Here is a 22,836-nt window from a genome sequence, read left to right as displayed (position 1 = left end):
TGTCCCCCTCTGCCCGCCGAGCAGCTCAGCAGAGGCACATTAGAGCAGTCTAGTTACACATTTTTTTTCTTCTTAAATGAAACTACTCAAGTATAAAATTTGTTTGTGATGCGCAATTTGCAGACATTCTCCGAAAACAAAAGTTTATTTCATTTTTTGTAGTCACTTTTCTCTGAAATGTTGATTAATACAGAAAGCAATAGCAATACATTCCTAATATAATAAAACTTGCTCTTTCACAGAAGCAGGGGTGTCATCTCATTAACCGTGATGAATGGTGCTGCCTCCCTCATATGACATATATTGTCCTTTGAGAGCACTCTGTCTGCCTGATTGATCTTTGCTCTCATATTTTCGATTTTATTATCAAAACATCAACTGAGGTGCAACAGCTGCTAAAAAAATACGCTTATTTCAACTTTTATAGTCACTTTTAAAGTTCACACACTGATGTCAAATGTCAGATTTGGCTGAATTACCAGGGTGAGATCGGGAAAGTAACATTTTAAAAACTTTTTACACCTTTAACGTGTCGTGTATCCTGTGCAGCTTTGCTGGAAACATAGAAATCTATTAAGGAAATAAATACAACAGTAAAAGATGCAGCAGTTTAGTGGCATAAATATGAAAGCATTATTTGTTTCAGACTGTTTTGTGGGAGTCACTCAGCATCTTGACATGCAATATTTACCCACTCAGGTTTGCAAAAGTGTTCCAAAACATTCAGATTGTGATTAAATCTATTTTAAAGCCACAATCTTTAAGGAACCCCAATATTTTTGACTAACTCAATCTAAGCTTTTTATTGGTTTACTTGGCTGTATGCTTGAGCTCACTGTGAGGCTCAGTTTTAATCTTTAGCTCTCTAGCAGACACCTGGATGTCAAGAGTTATACCTGTCTGATGTTGAAGCTGTTCCTTATTTTATTCATTTTGACCCAAACTGTTTAGTTCCATCAACCCACATCATGCTGTTGCCACCACCGTGTTCCACTATGGCTATTTTGTTCTTTTAACGTGCACTGTTGTTTTGTTTTTTTTTGTTTTTGCGGCAAATACTTTTTGTGTAGCGTCTAAAAAAAAAATACTTCTCCCTTTTCTTAGTTCAGAGATTGAACTTTGTGTGAACTTTCAGAGACTGAACTGAGAAAAGAGTAACTTTCTTAAAACCTCTAATTAATTGCCTCACTGAAAACATCTAAAAATAATTTGTTGGTGCCCTTCTCCTGACAGAAGCACTGATAGACTTTAGAGGCTCTGTTACCTTTCTGTACATTAACTTTAGATAGGACGATTCTACAAGAACAGCTGAACTGTTTTTCAGCTTAGTGACATTTTCAATAGAGTCATGTCATTATAATTTTTTAAAAACTTGGTATTTTCTCACACAAAACATGAGATCCTTTTGAATGCAGGTTGCTATCAAGACGAGCCATCCTGGTGTTGTGGTTCCGCTCATCTTGAGGTTAATGACGGGTCACCGTCCCACCTTCTGTTCTCTCCGACTCTTCGGATTAGTTCTGCAGATCCGAAGGGTTCCGTTTTGGGCACAGAAGGCGCGGTAAGAACCGTGAAAGTGCAACCAGATGGACGCGTAAAAGCGCACCTTTCCGGGCTCTGACATCTACTGCGGATTTCTTTCAAGTCATAAATATTCAAGCCCAAACACATGCGACCCCCCTCCAAAAATATATTAGAAAAATGTGAATATGGTTTGCATTTTTGAAATCTGGATAAGGTGTGCATATGCTCACGTCTCTAAATAGAATACTTGGTCGTGGAACCAGCGAGTCAGACGCTGCATAAATCAGCTCGCAGGCGAGCCAGAGAAGTGTTATCTCTGAATACACGCAATAATTAAAGTTGATGCTAAATCGTGTGGAATCGCCCTGTGCCAATTTAACGCGGACTCCTCTGGGGACAAAAACTCGCTCTCTCCTCCCCCCCCGGGTCACTATACTTGCAGCTTTCAGCTGGACAGATAAGTGCACCGCGCGCGTTTTCCTCGGCGCACAGCCATGCGCGTCAAATCTGGCTGCGTGCAAGGGGACTGAAGTGATAAAGTGCAACATCATTACCTTTAAACTGCACGACACAATGAGTAAGATGCAGGTGAACGGTGGTGGGTATTTCAGGAGGAACGCAGCCAAGGTTGGGTCAGACGGGTCAGCAGCAAATACCCTCAGCCGGCTGTTAAAATGCAAGGGCAGTAAAACAAGGAGGCGTTCGCGCATGTATCATCAAAACACTCCCAGTGGTGACCCATTTAGCACCTAACCTGTTTCCTTCTTGATAAGGAGCAGCAGCTATTTATGTTTGGACCCCATCTCTACTATACACACGCGTTCATGGGTGCCTGATAGATTAGTGAAATGCCTGATGAAAGCGCACCATCTAGTGGCTGGAATATAAAATCTGTGAAAGTACAAAATTGTGAAAACAATTACCAGATATGGCTCATCATGTTACTGTAGTTGATCCGAAACAAACGTCATGTTCAAGAAGGTTAGCATGACAGACAGCAGAGGGTGAAACCATGTGAATCAACATTGCTTAGGCATCATCTGCTCTTGCAGTAGGAAGCCAGAGTACCCAGAGAGAACGCAGATATGCACAGGGAGAATTATGTGAAAGCCAAGACTCAAACTCAGGATGTCCTTGGTAACAGTGGTACTAGCTGAGCAGCCCCATTTAAATGCTAAACATCCGAGATTTATATTTGGGTTCTGAGATCATTTAAAATAAATAGCTTTTTTAAAGTAAACAACATAAATGGCCAGGTTCAGGTTATGAACAGGATACTCATCTGGGTTAGAGGTCTGGCTGGATTAAACCTGCAGTCATTTGTCACATGAAAAATCCAGTAAATCCTTCAAGCTTCTCCAAATTCGATGGCTTCATCCTTAGTTCATCACAGATTTTTTTTTTTTTTAAGTAAACGAAATACTTTGAGTGACTTTGAGTGAATATCCTGTCCAGCACTGATGTGTGTCTTAACTTGATTTTGAAAAGTATTTTCTTCTAACTAAATATATTTTGTAGGGAGACTGAAGGGACATTGAAGAAAAAAAAAATCTAAAATCTGGTGCTCAACATAAAGATAATTTTTTCCTTCCATGCCCCTTAAGCACTCCATATTTATAGGCTTAACTGTGTAATTATACTTTTGTATTCTTTATTTTAAAATACCAGAGTTTGCCAATTATTTTACATATCTTTTAATGACATCAACATAAAATCTGGTAATATGATCATTAACTCAGTGCTCAGGGCAGCAGGTTATGGAATACTTCTTACATTTACTTCAGTAAAAATATGCTGATCTAGTGCTACACTTACTTGAATACGATTTCTGAGTATTCTACCAACCTCTACCTAAATGATCTCCATCAATGCTCTCTTCAGAAGGATTTCCACTTCTGGAGAAAAAGCCCCTTTAAAGTTTGGTGCTAAATGTTCAAACAACATTGTCTGGCCCAATGTCATTGCCCACACCATGTTTACAATACGAATGGCTCCACATCCCCAAAACACAATATCAATATTGAAATTTGGTGATGATGAAATCCAGTTTTCGAAGGATGAGTGAAGAAATGTGCCAGGACATCATTTAAATCCCCCTCTGGCATTTTAGAATGTTTCAAAGTAAAAATGCTGATGTGTCCCATTGCACCTGGTTATACTTTATGCCTTGCAGATACAAATTGTAATAATGGTTGAAAAAAAAAAAGCTTAATGGGGAATGCACTTTATTTATTCCACACTTAGAAAAGGACATCAGAAGGCACTGAAGTGGTTTAGCACACATCCCTACATTATAGGTGTTACTGAAAAAAGTCATGCGAGGTTAATGGTCAGCTCACTCGACTCAAATGCTCTTCTCCTCATCCCAAAATAGAACAGATTAATAAATACATTATACATTTTTAAAATCTGTTTATCTTGAAGGAATCCGAGTTTACAATGATTTTGACACAAAACCTTCTGAGTTCTTCTTTGTTGGTTTTCTCCTCAAACCACGATGAGGGTGATCCTGACCTGAGTCAACTTTTCCTTTAGAGAGTGAAACCCTTTCAAGTCTCTATTGAAGATTTATTAAACCTCAGCCTGACACGTGCTGTCACAAGCAGTGCTAAGGAGTGGCTGTACAGTTTCGATGATCAAGCTAGTAAATCTTCCGCTGAAAGTCCAGGAGGCGGTGTGGGGGGGATCTACTACATCACTTGAGGACTACGACCTGCGTCCCTGACGACCCTGCAGTGTACATTCATGCCATATGTGAAAAGTGCAGAGCATCGTCTTAGTTGTGCCAGTCAACCCGGTTTCAACTCAAGTTTGGCACTGGGTGTTTACAAATACAGAGTTAGTGCTAGAAAACAAACAAACAACAACAAAAAGTTCATACGCAGGGAGAATGTTTTAGTACAGTGTTAAAGACAGACAGTGTGTGCATTTGCATGGCAGTGGAGATGACTTGCACTGTTGATATTAGGCAGCATCATTGCTGATCCTGCCGAGACGGGGCTGGATGAGCACCAGCGGCCTCTTTTCCCTAAACTGATCATATCAAATATGGCAGGTGGGAGGCAATTATCCTGGCAAATTGATTTTAGATGGACGACAGCGCTCCGTCATTGCTTTTAGCAGCAAAACTGGTTTGCATGTAATTTTCTTAATGACAACAAGCAGCTTTGTTTCCGTGTTACACATATGGCAGATGCTTGAGAATCAACAGATGTTCTCTGTTTTTTGGGTTGCTTTCTTTTTTAAACGGCGAGCAGCGTGTCTTCTTAAGTCTTCATCTATCCTTCATGACCTTCATAAATCAAGTTTTTTCCACTTAAAAAGGAAGCTAAATCAAAGCAGGTAATCTTAGTTATCAGAAATGCTATGAAAACACAACATCATCTTAAGTTATGACACAAAAGCCATATTTAGTCCTTCTGAACCAGTTCGTCACAGCAAAATTGGACCAACTCCCAATAAAATTCATAGCTATGGTTCAAATCTACCAAGCACAGAAAGGTAAGAGTTCTCATCTTCTCCTAAAAGCAATCAACCACATTCTCATGTGTCTCTAAAATTAGACTGGACCTTTAGGCTGAGGCGCCAGCCCAGTTTCCTGACTAAATTCTCCTCTGTAAAAGGAGCTCATAATGCTACATGGTACTGAATAAAATAATGGTAGAAATTAAATATTATTAGAGATAACATTATAATCAATTAAACTCCAAAGGCAAAACAGTAGAGTTTTGCATCCTGTGAGGGATAACACCATATTGTTTCATTTTAGAACTGTAAACAGTCTTCTCCTTCCTCAGTTTGAGTGTCTTCAGCTGTTCCCCAACTCTTCCTGTCTATCTTGGTTCCAGGTTGTGTCCAAACGTGCTCAGAGTGCATGGCCAAGCAGCCATCCCAACGTAATCACATTCTCTGAATCTCTTGCGTTACTGCAGTGACAGTATAATCATCCGGCGACACCAAAGCAAAGCGCCAATCTGGTCATCCCGGGGGCTGCAGCGCACGATGCGTGTACCCTGACAAAGCGTCCCAGTTTCGCCACAGGAAGGCCAGCAGGAGAACAACAACGATGGTGGAGACGGAGCGTGAGCGCGTCCTCATCAGCGGGACCACGCAGTTGGCCACAGTTGAGACAAAAACCAGAAGGACGGCCATAAGGGCCAGCAGGACATTGATAAGTTTTCCCAGGAGGGTTCGGGCTGTGGCATTTTCCAGCCCCTCCAACTGGACGACCTGCTGTTGCTGCTGCTGGAGCTCCATCTTAGAGATCCTGGTCTGACACGCTTCCAGAGCCTCCTGTGGAAAATGACACCCAGAAGGGAAAAAGGTCAGCCAAGAAACCATTTTTAATCAATAAAAACAGCAACTTGAAGTAAACATACAACCCGCTGGGTCCGCAGTGTTCTCACTGAAATGAACCACGCTACACACAAGTATTTACCGTGTTTTATGTTTAAAATCATACTAAATGAAATGACCTGTCCAGGGTGTCTTGCCCAAAACGTTCGCTGGAGATAGGCACCAGCACCCCTCCCAACCCCACTCGGGTCAAGGATGAACAGAAAATAGATGGATAGATGGATAATATTCAGTTCTGCATTACAGACAAGCAGTTTCCAAAACCTGAGTTGTCAGAGAAAGAGATTTTTGTCACAGTTTGGTGTCAGCTGGACAACAAACAGGACATCATCCGATTTGTAACATCAATACTCATATTGATTCAGTAATTTTTAAGCTGTTATTTTGTCTACAAAATTATTCCTAAGTTAATTATGTAGGTTAACAACTACAATATGAGAAAAGCAATAAATAATGTGTCCATTTACCGAGCTCAGATACACATAAGATTTTAGCTGTAAATTCACCTGATAGGTCAATAGCAACCATGAGCTGCACCTTCAGTGTAGATAGGCAGCTGTGTAATTAAGTAAATTATCATGTAAAGAATCACTTTTCAGACTGAGGTGGCAACGTTTTATTGCAAAAAGAATCCACTTCCACAAGATAAAGTATAGAGAAACATCAATCATCCAAAATGTCTAATCAAATAAAATTTGGTTGAATGTCTTTAAAGATATACAATGTCTTTTTAACTGGTAGACATTACAGATAAACTGGTTTGAACAGCCCTCTTATTTCCACTTTAACCTTCTTGGATTTTTTTACTTTTTTTTTCACTAGGTTTTTTTTTGCAGACTAGTTGGAATTTTCTTTAAGTCTTTTTTAACCTTATTTATAATTTTTAAAAAAAAATATATTTTATATTTTATAGATTTCAGTGGGAATACTATTGCAGCCTTCGTCATTGTCCTTCTGTAATTTCATGATTAGCTGGGGTCTCTCCTTTTTGGTTTCAATTATTATTATTATTATTTTTTAAAATAATATAGCACCTTAACAGTTCAACAACTGACCGAAAATCCATATTACATTGAAAAACATGCTCAAAGTGTTGATATAAGGGATGGAAGTGCACCATTGACAGGTTTATAGCACTCTCTGCTGTCCAAGTAAGGAAGAGCAGCCAGAAACAGCTTCAGCTGTGGGTTATGGGTCAGACATTAACCCAAACCCAAACAAACACTAAAACTCAAGCCTGTAATGCCAGCAGGGAAGCATAGAGTAACATGAGACTACTACAAGAAAATGCTTTTGTTTTGGACCAATAAGATTATTCAGACAGATCTTCATCTCGACAGTGTTTACACTGTCAATATGGAAGGCGAGATAAAGCCACTGACTGTTGCAGGGTGTGTGGCCACCGTTTGACACGTGTCTGACCAGCCTGTAATACCTTACCACTGCTTAAAACTGGAAGCCACACATGTACAACATGTTGCAGTAAAGTACGTACAACATAAAGCAGTTGTAACTCCAAATGAATAAATAAACAGTTTAAAAGGAAACAGTAATTACTAAAAGCCAGCACATTGTGAGTAGTCGGATATTATTTTTGACCTATAAAAACACTTGATAGGTTTATGGGGTGAGATAAGAATATGGAACAGAATCTTCATACATACGGTTACAGAATAATTTATCTGATGAATATTAGTTATTTTTACTGAAAAATATTTCAGCTCCAGTCAGAAGCGAGACCCATCATCACTTTACTTTATTACTCAGCAACGTAAGATATCTGAATATATCTACATACTACGTTGCAAAATAATCATGTGTTTTCTTTTATCAACAGCACAGTTGTTGTGGACATAGGTTTGATGGGCACCTGGATGTCTCGGGCTCTCTCATAGGACTGATAGGCGATCTTCTCCTCCATGCTGGCCAGCTCCTGTTTGAGGTTGAGGATCTCGTTCTGATGAAGTTCTGTCAGGTCGTTCAGCTGTTCCTCCAAACGCTCACACCTTTAAGACACATGTAAAGAAAACACACGTGAGCTCCTCAGCCATAATTAGCTTAAACCAAGAAGAAGGGAAAAAAACACACACACACATGCCAGCATTAGCAAAAACAGGCCAAGGGGCATTTGACCACATGGCACCTGACTGAACTGATGACTTGTCCTGATAAGATTAGGATGCGCTTACTCATCTCCTCATTCAACTGACCAACCACAGGGAGCGTTACCCGAATGAGACTGGCCAATGGCGTGAACCCAGTGGGAGGAGGGGGATCTAAACTCCTCTTTGTTTGGGGCTCAGACAAATGGACTAACATCAGTCAAGAATAACCATGATTCTTAAGATTGTTTCTTTTCAGGAATAATTGGTATACAAAAATCTCTGGCATTTCAACACCCTATAACTACATTTCCCTTTTTATTAAAAACTATTTTTTGGGATATTTCAACTTTTAGAAACCACCCTGAAAAATGCTTGGCAAAGGTAAATTCTACAAAGGCTTCAGTTTAAATTGTCTTTATAATAGAAAAAGTTTAACCATGTCAAGACAGTACATTTTGGTTTCTGTTGCTTTTATTTCCTCGTTTTCAGCGAGTTGAAATGCTGTCGGGCTTCAGACTGAACAATAAAAATGACAGAAAATTCTTAAGAAATTTAGATGGGCCATTAAACCCAGCATAATATAAAGTCACTTAAAATGTTCTCAAAATGTTTTGCTTCGATATTTTGACCTTTATTTTGAAAGGCCAAGAAAAAAACCCTTCTTCATGTCTGCTTAAAATCCATTACCAATATCTGCCCTAAGTCTGTACTTTTCAACTGTGTTTTTGTTTTGTCCCAAAGATGTTTTGTTTTTTTAAGTTCAGTGGGTCGTAAACTTGGTCCCCGGGGCTTATAAGTTTCAGATATGTCTGAAGAGGCTTGTTAATCACTTGTTCATTTAAGTCAGGTAGTTAACAGCAGATCCTTTGAAAATCTAAACAACTTAATGTTTTCCCCTCTTCATCAATGCTCAGTGAAGGGTTTCTTTGAGCTTTGTTTAGAAAATTCAACATAAACATGTTTTAATGCTTGGTTTAGGTTTGTAAGTGCTGTGGAACTTGTCACAGTAATCGAACCCATTGAAGATGTAGGCTTTTATTTTAAGGAGTATCTGTAGGTTTTAATTTGAAACGTAAACAGTTATTTTTTTTTATCATTGTGCTAGATTTTTTATTCAAATGCATAAATTACATTTGAAATAATTGGAACTATGAAATATAGACATTTTTATTGTGAAGAGTATTTACTGAAATGCCAAATCTACTAATTTTATACTTATTCCAATAATTATCCAATCAACAAAGATTGAGTTTCTTTCTTTGATGATTATCTGTTAGCTTTATTTCAAAATTTCAAATAAATCCTTTGTTACTCACTGGAAGAGGCCCAAAAGTTGAAAACTAATCTTTTAATAATTCAACATACACGGGACTGAGTCTTTTATTTCAAAGAGTATTTGTTAGCTTAGCTGTGAAAATGTGAAATCAATGGCTGGTTATTCCCATGAAATTCATGATTCTTCATTCACTGCTTTGGCTGGAAGGAACAACTGTGATTTACTGAGTTGGTGGCATTTACTGAATATAATAATGTTGGACTTAGTTGCTGAAGAATTATATTATCTCTGGTGGTTTATGGACGGGTATTTCCCTGCAGACAGGCCAGAAAAAAAACCTGGTGGTCGATCCGTCATGGTGGAAATAACTTTAGGCTTATTGGAAAAATCGGACTGCTCTGGGCCGGGACATTTTAGGAAGAAATATGTCCAATATTTCTTTATCTGACCTCAGTGTTTGTGCCCTCATGTTGGAACATTCTGGAGGAATGTGAATGTGTGTCTTAAGCCCAGAGTCTGAATGTAGGCCTGGGAAAAGAGTTGGTAGAAACATGAGGGTGAGTACTGAGAAGACACAAGGGTGTGGATGTATTTGTCACCTTATTAAAATCACAGATGAGATGACAACTGCTAACTACAATAAAAAATATATTATAGTATAATCTGTAAAATTTGTGTGACAAAAGGTGTTATTTTTAGGTCAGTATAAATGGTGCATTTCTTTAGAAGTAATAGACTAACTGCTCTAAAGATAGAAACTTGATAGAAATGCAGTTACCTGCAGAGATGACATCATCCCCCACATGTGTATATATAAAAAAAAGTGTCACCAGGTGCTTTCCAGTTACCTGCTGGTTAATTCTAGCAAATGTCTTCCCAACCATTGAATGTGATCATGCAACCTCTCCGGAATGTGTGACACTCATTATGACATTCTTGAATGTTCTGAGTTACCTGAAGCGTTCCTCCTGCAGAGCTTGCATAACGACTGTGTAGTCTCTCTGATAGTTGCTCTTCAAACTGTCCAGGCTCTCCTCAAGCCTCGTCTGACCATCCCTCAAGTCCTGCACCTCCTGCAGCAGCATGTCTAAACTGGAGCCCTGGCTTCTCTCCAGAGTGTTCCCCTTAGAGCTTGGAGGACCCCCAGGAGCCCCAGTGGTGCTGTTTGCCCCAGCTGAACCCGAAGTAGCACTAGAGCAGTCGTCGTCACTTATGTATTTGGGACTCAACTGGAGATCATGTCCAGTATTGGTCAGGGATCTTCCGCCCCCAGCTGTTACCCCTTCTTCCACAGAGGGGTCGTCTAACGAGTCTTTGAGGTTGGGGATGTTGTCGGCACTACCGAATTTGTTGCGAATGAGCGAGGCGATCTCCCGTGGCTTGGAGACGACCGCGCCTGCGGCAGAGTGGGTGGCTTGGGAGAAGCTGGATAGGCCTCCCTTCACGCTGTCCACCACGCCCTCACTAAAGCCGCTGACTTTGGCACCAACGTCCTTGAGGCCCTGCTGCATGTCCCGAAGAACATCCTTGGGTTGGCGAGGGATTCCATTGTGCTCCACTTCCCTTAGCTTCCGGTGGTAGTGCTCAAGTTTCCTCTGGAGCTGCTGAATGGTCTGTGCTGACTTCTGGTTCTTTTTCTCAAACACCTGCCAGGTAACAGAATGTGTTAAATCAGAAAGAATGACATTTTACTTATTATTAAATGCAATGTGCAACCTTCTTTCCAGCTTAAAGGCATGCACAGATCAATTCAACAGCATTTATTGTGATGAAGTGATTGTGCAAATGCACCTGATCAAATTTGAAACTAAATAATCACAAACTTTTGGTACAGTACCTGTTTGATACGCGTGCTCTGCTGTTTGTCAGCATTGTTGGCTAGTTTGAGGTATTCTGCAACATTATCGTCCCTTGCCGTCTGCTCGATCTTAATCTGCTCTGTGAGCTTGAGGATCTTCTGTTGCAGCTGAGCGATAGCCTGTTTTGTGCGCTGAGGGTCAGGTGTGCCATCCTCACCTGAAGGGGAAGAGCTGTCTGCTCCATATGAAACAGCGAGGGGTGTCTGGCCCAACCCGCTCACCTCCAGCCGGTCAATCTGCAGCAAACATAGAGGAACCTTAGAGTGGGTAAAGGGGCCAAGGGTGAGGCACTTAAGTAACCAGAAAAGTTGCATATTGTTAGTTCTTTTTTTTTTTTTTTTTTATTTGCTGACATGTTAAAAAAAAGGTTTCTGCTTTTTCGGGGGCCTGTAGCTTGGAAAGCGGAAAGCGAAGCAGCTGAAAAGGCAACTTATGGTCAGTTTGTTTGAAGAGGAAGATGCCAGTTATTAACTTCCCAATTATCAGTATATGAAGAAAAGAAACTGGAAGAAATAACTCATCGTCACACAAATCTGAGGTACCCACCCATTGGTGTATTTATTATTTTGTACATGCTGCATGTTGGTAAAATCTTGTCAGTAACTGTTATTTTCACAAAAATAGAAAACATGCTCATGATCTCTTTTTTTATTAAACCAAATAAGAGGTGTTTTTATTTTTATAACAGGTAACAAGTCTAACAGGGAATCTTGGCTTTATACGTTTTTTGTGGATTGCTTTCCACACTGTGACCTAATTTTGCCTGGTGCCCTACAAGTATTAGTAGAGAAATCAAAGTCACCATAAAAATTGACTTTTTTTTCTACATGAAGTCTACCTGAGATAATAGCGAGTCTATCACCTGCAGCCACAGGCAGAGAGGATGTGATTCATTTCCTGAAACACCTCAAGCGTAAGTCAGCACCGCTCTGACTGATGAAAGTGACACCAGGAGCTCAGAAGCATGATACTATTGCCTCGAATGCAATTTGAACTGAATGACTAACCAAGTCACAGCCAACAATGGACTCAGGAAAAAAAAGGCTATATATTATGATTCAATGTAGTCAAGTATATAGACATTATTACATCCGAAACCTCTATCTCTCCTACAGCTCACCTTTCCATTCCTCAAACGGAGAAGTTGTTCCCAGTACATTTTTTTCCTCCCAGTAGCAACCAGCTCTACATTCTCATTAGTCTAGATTCATTTAAGCTTCAGTGAGTAAAACTCCCGGACGGTTCGCTCTGTCGTCACGTTTCACTGAACGCTCCGGTCGCTTCTGCCCGCGCGACTTGCAGTGAAAAGTTTTAAATCACACCTGAAACTCGGTTAGTTCGAGGAAGCCCCGCCCACTTCTCCCTCCTCCTCACAGCGCAGGAATGACATCATCCCCGTCAGCTGGAGGGCACGCGCAGCAGCCCGTCATCTTCAGAGAGCGCAAATAGATCAGGTAGGGATTGTTTTTCACCGACTCAAGATAACTACGACAGCAATCATTGGGAAATAAAAAGCAACACTTTATGATTAAGGTTCAAAGAATCCAATCCCATTCTGAGCAGCTTTTAATGCTTGCTGAAACTGTTCAAATTACCGCCACTACAAACTCTTGAGATAATGTGGAGCAACAGAATAAGCTTTATAAATGGAGCCACGACTTTTATATGCCCATTTAAACAACTGCAATGTTATTAAAAAGCCAGCTTATAAAAAAAACTCAGGAAGAAGACTGCTGACTCAACAACTGTCCAGCATGCAGTTCAAAAAAAGCAAACATCTGTGCAGAAGGATCCCAGGCCAGGAATCGAACACAGGACCTTCTTACTGCAAGGCAACAGTGCTACCAACTGCACCACTGTGCAAAGAAAAACGAGTTCCTAGTATTCTAGTATTCTAGTTCCTAGTATTCTTCCAACAAGAGCTAAAGGTGTAACTGGGCTACAAAGCAAGATTGTACCTACTCCCAGTCTGTCCATTCTGCCTGCCCATAGAAAACCATCTCGAAGCAAGAAAAACCAGTTTGGCACCCATTTACACAACCTGACACACAAACATCCATCCTTAGGCACATTCCTCCACATAGGGCAACAAGTGCAGGTCAACAAAAAAAAATTCCAGGTGTTTTTGTTTTGTGGCAAAGGGGTTTTCCCTTTTTAAAAAAAATCTTTTACATGTCTGTAAAAATAGTATTATACAGAAAAAACAAATAAAAAAAACAATCGCGAGTTCACTTACACATGCTGTGTAGAGGAAGACTAATTTCTGATCCTCCTTGGTATACAATCCAATCAAATGAATTAGAACTAGAATAGCTTGCCAGGTAAGCAAAAAAAAAAAAAAAAAAATTATAGTGGCTCCTGGTCTCTGTTTTGCCCTAGTTGAAAAGAGTATTAATAACCTATGGGGGTCTTATCTCATTCATAGAGGCCCTGCAAGCTGTAAATCTGAACACTGATCAGATTTACATCAGTTATCTCCAGTTTCACCATTGACAATTATCTGATTAATCAAATACATCCCCTCTAACAGAAGATAAAAAAGGGCAAAGGACAAGTGGCTGAACTCTAAACTGCAATACACAGATAGGGGCTACCGTGATAAGAAGGCCCAGTCATCTGTACAGACTGGCACCAAAACCACACTCTGTCAATGATCAAAGAAAACATCCGTGGTGAGACGTAGTGGACGCAGACAGTTGGAAGGGCAGGTGATTTCCAAAGACGGAGTCCTTGTTTCAATGATCTATAAATAGGGAATGTATACTTAATTGGTCACAGAGTGGTCACAATCCAGCATTTTAATAATGAATGACACAGCCATATTCCCACACATACAGAACACAGTCTTCACTGGCATCTCACATGAAGGAATGTGTAATAAATTTCCAGGAGCAGAGTCATCTGTAGACAGCCAAGTTCTGTAAATAATCATGCATGTAATTAAAGATTGTCAGCCGAAGGATGAAGCTAATTCCCTTGGGTTAACTAAGCCAAACTTATTGATATGCGGACTCACTGAAGCAAGAAGTGACTGGCTTCATCACTGTAGCCTAATAACAGAACCTGATGGCTTGTAATAGAGGGGTGCACTGAATGTTGCTCTGATTACTCTTTATTAGGAAAAAGGACAGACTGAGTCGCTGTCAGGGGTCAGCAACCTGTACAATATAAAGATCAATTGTTTTAGGATTGATATCACATGATTTTTTTAAAATGAGTGAGAATAATCATAACATAACTTGCTGATAGAGCCACAGGTTGTATTTCTCCACCAAATTTTCCTGAAGGCAAATGTCTATCAACCAGATTAAGGTATGATGCACTTTGGTTGTGCAAAAGGACAATGATCTGAAGCACACCAGAAAGTCCACCTTGGAATAGCATATAAATCACAAAATAATTTTTGCAGTGGCCTCGTCAAAGCCTGCAATTAAATCTGATAGACATTCTGGGATATGATCATAAACAGGCTTTTTAATGCCAGAAAACCCCTCTGATGTGGAATTTTTCAAAAGAATCTGCACATAGCTTCAAAAGAGACACCACAGTTCCTCCACAGGAATGCAAAAGATTCATTGGCAGTTACTGTATCATAGGTAATTAATGGAAGGTGTTTCCACCAAATATGCAGCCAAGGGAAAATTATATTTTCAGATAGTTCAAGGTTGGTTTGGCCTCTCCCTCAAGTAAATGATTGAAGATTCTTTTATCAATATTTAGTTTGCTTGATGATCTAAAGCATTCATGTTTGAGTCATCAATAAAACAAACAGAGTCTTTACAGCACTGTATTTAAAAATACCAATCGGCTCAACATAAAACCTGCTCTACAGCTTCTTTGCATCTATGCACTGTTACAGAAAATTGTTCTCACTTCACCCAAGTCCCAACTCTGTGGCAAGGGTGCTCTACTTGTATAACAGCCTCTGATCCAAGTAAAGCCGGTTAGAGCCATGATATGGCAACCTGCTTATCCTGGATCCAACAGAGCTCTGGGAACAGTCCACCTAAGCATAAGCAGACCTACAAAACACACCTTACAAACAGGTATTTAGAAAAGATTACTAAAGTTGCCAGACACACATATCACATAAATGGATAAACACAACCAGAACATTTTGAACAGTCAAATTTCTGTCTCCAGCTGCACAGAACAAAGATTAGAGCCACTGTTTTGATCCTTTATAAGTCTGTTTAATGTTTTTGGTGTATTTTCACATGACTAGGGTTTGAGGTCAGAGACGGTAAAGTGGTCCTGATGAAAAAGTGGAACGAGACGCTATCTAAACATCTGCCTCTCTCCTTTATCATGTGAATTTAATATTAACCCCTCCTAAAACACGCCTAAGAATACAATAAAATGATCATGGATTCTGCCGTTCACAGAATGGTAGGTTGCAAAATACTCTTTATTTCAATATTTAGCAAACATGCGTTTCAAATCCAAGCACTGAACTGTGCTTGTTTCGAGTATCAACATTTGAGTTTGAATATTCTGATATTATCCTCCCTTATATGTTCTACCTGGCTAAAGTCACAACAGTTTGTGTGTATAAAGTGGTCAGTACCTTGCTGGTTGTTAAGGCTTGTAATGCAGCTGAGTTGTGGTGATCTTCCTGTGAAGTCAGCCTGCGTTTCCAATGAAGCTGTGGTTTAATGTACCACGTCGGTGAAGAAGGGAAACAAAGATGTTGTAACATCAGGCGTCTTTCTGAGAAATCACAGCTGAGCCACACTTCTCTAGTGACAGTATTCTCTGCAATATGGAAACTCTGCAGCACTGCTTTGTCGTGGCATGCCTCCCTATTTCTGTGGTTGTAGGCTGGGTTACAGGGCTATCAATTTCCTCTTATCTAGAGTCCAATATCCATCAGTGATGGGAGTTAGGTTACACAGTGGACATAATAAGGTTAGTTTCCTACATTTAGAGTGTCTTCTGAAAGTATTCCTAACCTTTGAACATTTCCACATTTTGTCATATCACAACCACAAGTTTTATTGAGCTTTTAGGCAATACCCCAACAAAAAGAATAGGGTGTAATCCTGAAGTGAAAGGAAAAATCATTGTTTTCATTTCTTTCTTTTTTTTTAGAAAAATCTATAAAGACAGACATGTATTTGTGTTCAGCTCCTTTAAAGCTGCCTGAATTTGGGACCATGTCTACTAATTTGCATATGTAGAGATTCAAAATATGTTTGCCCAATCACTGGCAAAATAACTCAAGTTCAACTACAATGGTCAGGGAGTACTGGTCAGCCAACATCTAAATGTTACTTTTATTTCAAGTGTATTAAGATATTTGCACTAAAAACTAGACCAGAAATACTTTGTCAAATTTAGTGTGTTTTCAGTGCAATGCAAAACTTTTTATTGGTCTGACATCCCAGTACTATCCCAGTAAAATGCACTGGTGTGGAAAAGAGAGGTGTAAATAGTATTGTAAGGCACTGTTTGCTCAGACCTGTGCCGTCACTCTAAATTTTAAGTTGCACTGTGTAGAGGTTTATACTTATAGTAAATAGTTTTATAGCTTCACCGTGCCGAAGCTTATATCTTTGAATGAGTTACATTGATAAAAATCAACCTTCCTGTCGTTCCTGAATTTCTGCTTAGCAAATTAAACTCAGGCTTCTTAGCTTGAGTTGAGATAAAAGTCATGTATTAGAGAAAGTTGGGTTAGGTCCACAAAATGGGCAATTATGAGTTAATATATTTTGGTCATATACACACATCTTTGTCATTCCCTCATGGTTTCACTTCCGACCAACAAAAGCCTAAAATAACACCAAAATCCGCTTTTTGTTTCCTTTAAGGGGATCTGGTGAGGCAACAATAAATCCTTTTTCCCAGATCAGAAAACTTACATAAGTCTATGAGTTGTGGGACAAGAGGCAGTTTGTTCAATGCATGCACTCAACAATAGCATTCAAAATAAAGTTGCACCAGCTTTTGTGTTAACATAATGGACTTAAACACAAAGCCAATCCTAAACATAGCATGCTCTGAAGAATCTGCACAAACTCTAGAAACAATCTGAAGTTGAGAAGAGTATTCCGGGATTCCTCTGAAGCTGCAATACAGCAGTAAGATTTAAGATGCACACAAAACCATAAAGACTCACAGTGGTGGGGCAAGGAAGTGGAGAGGTATCAGAAGTTAGCAGGCTGAGGATGACCTCCATGATGGATTGGAAAGTCACATGCATGCAGCTTAGACAGGAAATTAGCTTGGTCTTTTTTTATCTGTGTGTCTCTCAGGAGGCAACCACAGCACTGGGAAAAGAGAGGTGCATAGAATTCATCATTTCATTCAAACACAGTCCATTTGACTCCACTGAGCAAAGTATCCACTTAAAAAGAAGCCAAAGAAAACCCCAAATAATTTAATGCTGGCTTAATTTAATATCCAGAATGGGCAACAAAAAATAATGACCACTGGTTTGTGCAGAGCAGACGTTTCTCAAACCCCTTCGTAATGTTTCAGACCAAACACATGCCACACAGAGTCACAGAAGCTTTGGAGTGGAAATATATGCAGTCCAACTAGCAGTGCTTCCATTAATTCCAGTGTGCATTAGTGGAAGAGGACGGACTCCCTTTGACCAAAGCGCCCATTTGATGTGGCTTTGGAGTGACAGAGCAGAGGCGGATAATCGACTGGAAGCTTGCTGGTTTAGATGCTGGCGAGAGCAAAAGCAAAAAGTTTGCTGTGAAGTTAAATGTTCAAAAAGTCCATTTCAGATAAAATCCCAAAAAAGGAGAAAAGAGGCAAAAACCCAGTGGACGGATGTGAGAAAGAAAGGGGGGAAAGAACCCACAAGGAGCTCTCACTGAGAGGGAGGCAGAGGGGAAAGAGGGAGCAAAGGAGAGAGGGGTTGTGAGAAAGCCAAGAGAGGGGAGGGGAAGTTTCCCTCTATTGGACTTTTTAGACCCGTTCAGCGCCAAAAACAGTAGTTAGCTCAGGCCGGAACAAAGGGAGAAATCATTTTCAATTATCACCCAGTATGATTGTAAGAGTCAATCGTTTTCTGACTCAAGCGAACATGCTGGTATGAATCATCTTCTGCTGCCTGTGGCCGTCGACCAGCTGGGCTTGGTTAAATCTTTCTTCTTGCAAGCAATACTGACTATAAATCTTAAAGGTCAGTTTACACGGGCTGTAGTGTAAAGAACATAGATGCAGTGAACAGTTTTGGGTTAAGGTACATAACTTTGTATACCAACATACATTTACATACTACATTAAAAGTTGATGACCAAAAGTATATTTCCTTTTCAGCAATTAAGCTGAAGAGGCAATTATTAGAAAAACTAACCTCAGAAAAAAAATTTCAGTGCAGGACCAAAGTAAGATTTTTTAAATATTAGAAAAAGTTTCAGTAGTAAACTAATGAAACTACCAGAAAGATCCAAGTCTCAAGGTGATTTGTTGTGTTTAATAAACGCTGTGCTAAGGTAAAGGAAGACTTCCTGCTGCAAGTAGTTCAGCCAGAGCTAAGATATTAACTCTAATGATCCATAAGGCATGACAGACATGAACGCTGAAACAAGAGTTGCTAAAGTAATGGCTACAATAAAACTGACTGGAGATTTGGGTGAACAGTATTATTATTAAAGGACAAGCAGGTACAATCAATGAATGGATATTTTTTTTCATAAAACATAAGTTTAAATCATTGAGTTGTTTTGATATTTAGACAATCCAGTCTGCAAGGTTTACTTGAAAGTACCATAAAAGCACAGCTGATAGGAAATCCTTTTTGTTCAGTGGAACTCATCATGACACTAACATAATCATGAATCAGTATCCTCATATGCTGTACAGCACTTTGGACTGGATGAATGCACCAAACAGCCAGATTTGGACTTCAACAGATTTCAGTATCTTGTATCCATTCAACTTAATGTTTCAAGTGAGTAATTCAGTTGGAGGCTTTCACAAAAGCCTCCAACTGAATACAGTTTTGTGAAGAAAATGTTCAACGTTGATTTTCTTTATTTTATGAAGTGGCCGCTTTTGTCCCATAATCTCCAAAGGTGCCATTAGACAAGATGTCTATACAGATTATTTACTGTGGCTAATCAGTGTGTCGATGTTGAGGGGAAGATATAAATCTATCTCATGTAAAGATAAATCTGGAACAGAACAAAACTTCATGTGCCCCCCTGCAGGAACACTCATGCTCTCAGAGTGACTCAGTTCTTTTACACTCCATATGGCAGCATTACTTACATACCACAAATGGCACAGTGGCTACACAATCACAAAATCACAGAGGGGGGTGCACTCATGTCCTGATGAGTGTCTGATTCACTGAAAATAACTTGAAGAGAAGCTACATTGGTGGTTTTTTCCTCACTTGCAATAAATTAGTTTGTCAAAATTAGGGGACAAAAACAGCCACTGTGGCTTTATATAACTTTTATTTTAGTACATAGACATATTTTTATTCACCACAAGTCAACTAATAATGACACGCAAGTTTTTATCCAGTAACTTTGTTGTTATTAGAAATATTAACAGCCTTAAGGAATATAGGCAGCTAAACAAGGTAACTTTAAGCCATAATCGTTAACATGAATTACAAAGAAAAAATTATTAAAAATGATTCCCCACCACTTTAAAACACAGCAAACAGCATTTCAGAAATTTCAGTTGTCCCAACTTTGTGGCGATAGTAGACGTTCAAACTTCAAATTGATGAGGACATGTAGGTGTAGGACGCTTAAGCTCAGACATAAAACTAGTCAGTCAATATCTAGAAATACAAGCATGCACTTAAAGAGAGCATCATTTCAATGCCAACAATCAAAACTCAAGACACTTCAAGTGTCATATCATATTATCCTAAAGAGAAAGAACAGATCTGTAAAAAACAGCCCTGCATAAATGTCTTCCTCTCCCACATTATATTGGAAAATACCAAATCCGATTACTATGTTCTCTGTGTTGGAGGAAGAATCTATAAACCTGGGGAAGGCAGGTCTATCATCAAGGCAAAGGTCACCAAGGGCACAAAAAAGATTGTTGGGCTGCCAATGTTGGCATGCTTTTTCAATATCGCATGGAGGAACGAAAACTAGAGTATGTGTTCCAAGTATTATGATAACTTCCCTGAGAAACTTAACTCTAGCGTGTTAGAAAAGAGGAGAACGGCAACGTTCATTCTCATTGTAGGACAGTAGACCAACTCTACCCTCCTGAAAATAAGAGGGACATGACGCTTTTCTTTTTACACGTTTGTGGCTTTGAAAAGACTTTAAGGTTGAGTTTCTCTAAGCATTTTGTGGGGTTGCTTTTATTGTTAGCCATCTCGTCCCTGTGCACTCATTTGTAAGAATTGTCTCCATATTCTCAACTCCAAGTCAAAGTTGATATTATTTTTGCTTTTGTCATATAGTTCCCTAAGCACCTTCAGTTTGGCGAGCCAGATGTTTACTTGGTCAGAATAACGGCTATAATTTTCAAAAACAAAACTCTGGCTCAAGTAGAAAAGATAATGTATCTGATTTAGAAGTCATGGGAAATGGAAAAGAAAATAAATCTATAAATTGGAGCTTTGTTTGCAGTAATGCAGGCACTGTTCTGGTTGCAATGATAAAAAGAAAGAACCTTGCCAAAGCAAAACTCTCAATTTACTCGTCTTTCCACATTCCAGTCCAGACTTATGGTAATAAGATTTGGATCAGGACTGAAAGAAAAAGATCCCAGATACAGTCACCTGAAATAAAACTTCCTCTGTAAGGCGGCTAGGCTAACCTTAAGAGACCTTTGATCCAGAGAAAGCTAAGAGTAGGTCTGGAACATCTGATCAGAATGTTTACTGGGTCCCTCCATTTAGACATTCTTCAAGCAAATCAAGCTGGAATGGACTAGAACTCGCTGGAGGAATTATAAATCCCTCCTTTTCTTGGAAATTCTTTATCTAGAATAGGGTGGAGAGAGATGCCCACCCTATTTCTCCTGGACAGGTTACCTCAATAACCTGATCTCAGGTAATTAGTGGCCAGTCCAGAGCAGGCAGGGTTGTCCACCGATCCAGTTGATCTGGAATCATTGATCAAAATTCACAAAACTTTTAAAGCCACACGTGAGTCCAAAGTAAACAAAAAAATGCCAACTAGGAAGAAGCAGTTGCAGTTGTTTGTAGATTATGTTGAATGAAAAATAAAATAGAAAAAGAGGCTGCCAACGTCCACTGGACTTTAACGTGTACCAAAGCAAATTTTTAATTTCTGCATTTTAAATTACCCTCCGCATTTCCCTGAACTCGTCTTCTGATTGGTTACACTTCACATGCAACAGCCACAGTCCAACATGTTTAATAGCCCAGATTTTAGATCAGAATGGTCCCAATGTCCTTAGCAGACAAGATCACTCTTAACGTAACACACAGCAGGAGTATCTCCTAAAATTATGTTATGAGCCGTTCATATAATCAGGGTCTCACTAAGATTGTCAGAAGGAAAAAACTGGAACACGAATTGTCATAAATATATATTGCCGTGTGTACTAGGCATAGCACAAGGCAATTTTAACAGACAAATCCAGATTCTCAACCTGTTGAGCTTCCCTGATGAATTAACACCCAGAATTTTGAGGCTACTACTGGAAAATCTCTTTCAGTGTTACACAAGATGGTACTGTATGAAGCCACATTAATAAATAATAGAAACAAATAAGATCAAAAGATAAATGTGACAGGGAGAACAAGGTTCACTGGAGAACAAGGGGATAATAAACCAGACAGTATTGAGCTGGTCTCGCAGACTTCTTCAGAATATCAACTTTTGTCTGCGCTGCCACAACCAGCAGCAATAAAACATAAAGAGTACCGATGGGATTGAAGGGATGGGAGCCTTAACCATAGTCATTTTGCTCTAATTGCAAGTACTGCAGGCACTCTGCACTTCTTTCAGTCACTCTTAAGCAGTGAAAAACTCGCCAGACAAGGGGCCTTGTCATTTGGAGCTTAACTCGGACCAAGGCTGCAGCTTGGCCAAATATTTATGTGAAAGTCCAAAGACAGAAGACAGACTGATTATCATGTAGTTGGGGGTTAAAGTATAGATTAACTGAATAAAATTGTTAGTGAGATGAAAACAAGAAGTATTAACTAAATAAATATTTGGTGCTATTAGAACAATTTTACAATTTTCTCCCTAAAACTATGTTTTCAACTGCAGCTTTTGTATTTTTCTTGCATCAGTGTACCCTTTATGCGACGGTCACTGATCACATTGTGGCTTGATCTGGGGGTGAAAGAACTTACATAAACAGAGAAGAGAGTAAGCTTTGTCTTCACAAACTGATGGGATTTCAGGTCTAAAAGAGGAGACAACCATGACTCTAGGCTTGGTCTTTTTGAAACGGCACCTTCTCTAAAAAAATAAAAAATAAAAAAATAAGAAGCGTCTTTTCCAACTCGTCTATGTTTCAGCATAATCAATGATCCAGTGAGTGGTTACATAATGCATGAGTTACCGTAATGACAGGAATCATAATGACCTATGTGGGGGGTTGTTTACAAGTCAGGTAGAAGAAAATATTATAAAACAAACGTGAATAACATGTTTCTTTATCCTTTATGAATCTATATTTAGTTGTTTTATTTTTCATATTAAAAGGTGAAGTAAAAATACATTCATTTCAATGTTGCAGGGGTATGCAATCTTATGAAAATGCCATGTTGTATGCTTCTAAGTGTTTTATCAGT

At 39.4% G+C, this 22,836-nt stretch overlaps 1 protein-coding gene across 16 annotated transcripts in view; it reads right to left on the bottom strand.

The window, feature by feature from the left end:
• Nucleotides 1-3,732: 3,732 nt before the first annotated feature.
• The window catches only part of tmcc1a (transmembrane and coiled-coil domain family 1a), a 42,111-nt gene continuing 23,007 nt past the window's right edge, over nucleotides 3,733-22,836 (bottom strand). For 7 of the 16 annotated variants that reach the window (XM_055046005.1, XM_055046003.1, XM_055046002.1 and 4 more), the window contains 4 exons: nucleotides 11,099-11,356; nucleotides 10,216-10,907; nucleotides 7,751-7,886; nucleotides 3,733-5,817 (listed from right to left, as the gene is read on the bottom strand). In XM_055046005.1, coding sequence (XP_054901980.1) covers nucleotides 5,503-5,817; nucleotides 7,751-7,886; nucleotides 10,216-10,907; nucleotides 11,099-11,356 — 1,401 coding nt within the window. In that variant the 3' untranslated portion in view covers nucleotides 3,733-5,502. Of the gene's footprint in view, nucleotides 5,818-7,750; nucleotides 7,887-10,215; nucleotides 10,908-11,098; nucleotides 11,357-12,240; nucleotides 12,587-15,687; nucleotides 15,966-17,241; nucleotides 17,608-22,836 lie in introns of those variants that run through there. The other 9 variants (XM_055046013.1, XM_055046014.1, XM_055046017.1 and 6 more) reach the window with 7 other exon arrangements.

The sequence above is a fragment of the Poeciliopsis prolifica genome, unplaced genomic scaffold, assembly GCF_027474105.1.
Source record: "Poeciliopsis prolifica strain line A6 unplaced genomic scaffold, Auburn_PproV2 SCAFFOLD023, whole genome shotgun sequence".
In the NCBI taxonomy this organism is placed as follows: Eukaryota; Metazoa; Chordata; class Actinopteri; order Cyprinodontiformes; family Poeciliidae; genus Poeciliopsis; species Poeciliopsis prolifica.
This window is presented reverse-complemented; position numbering and strand designations above follow the sequence as displayed.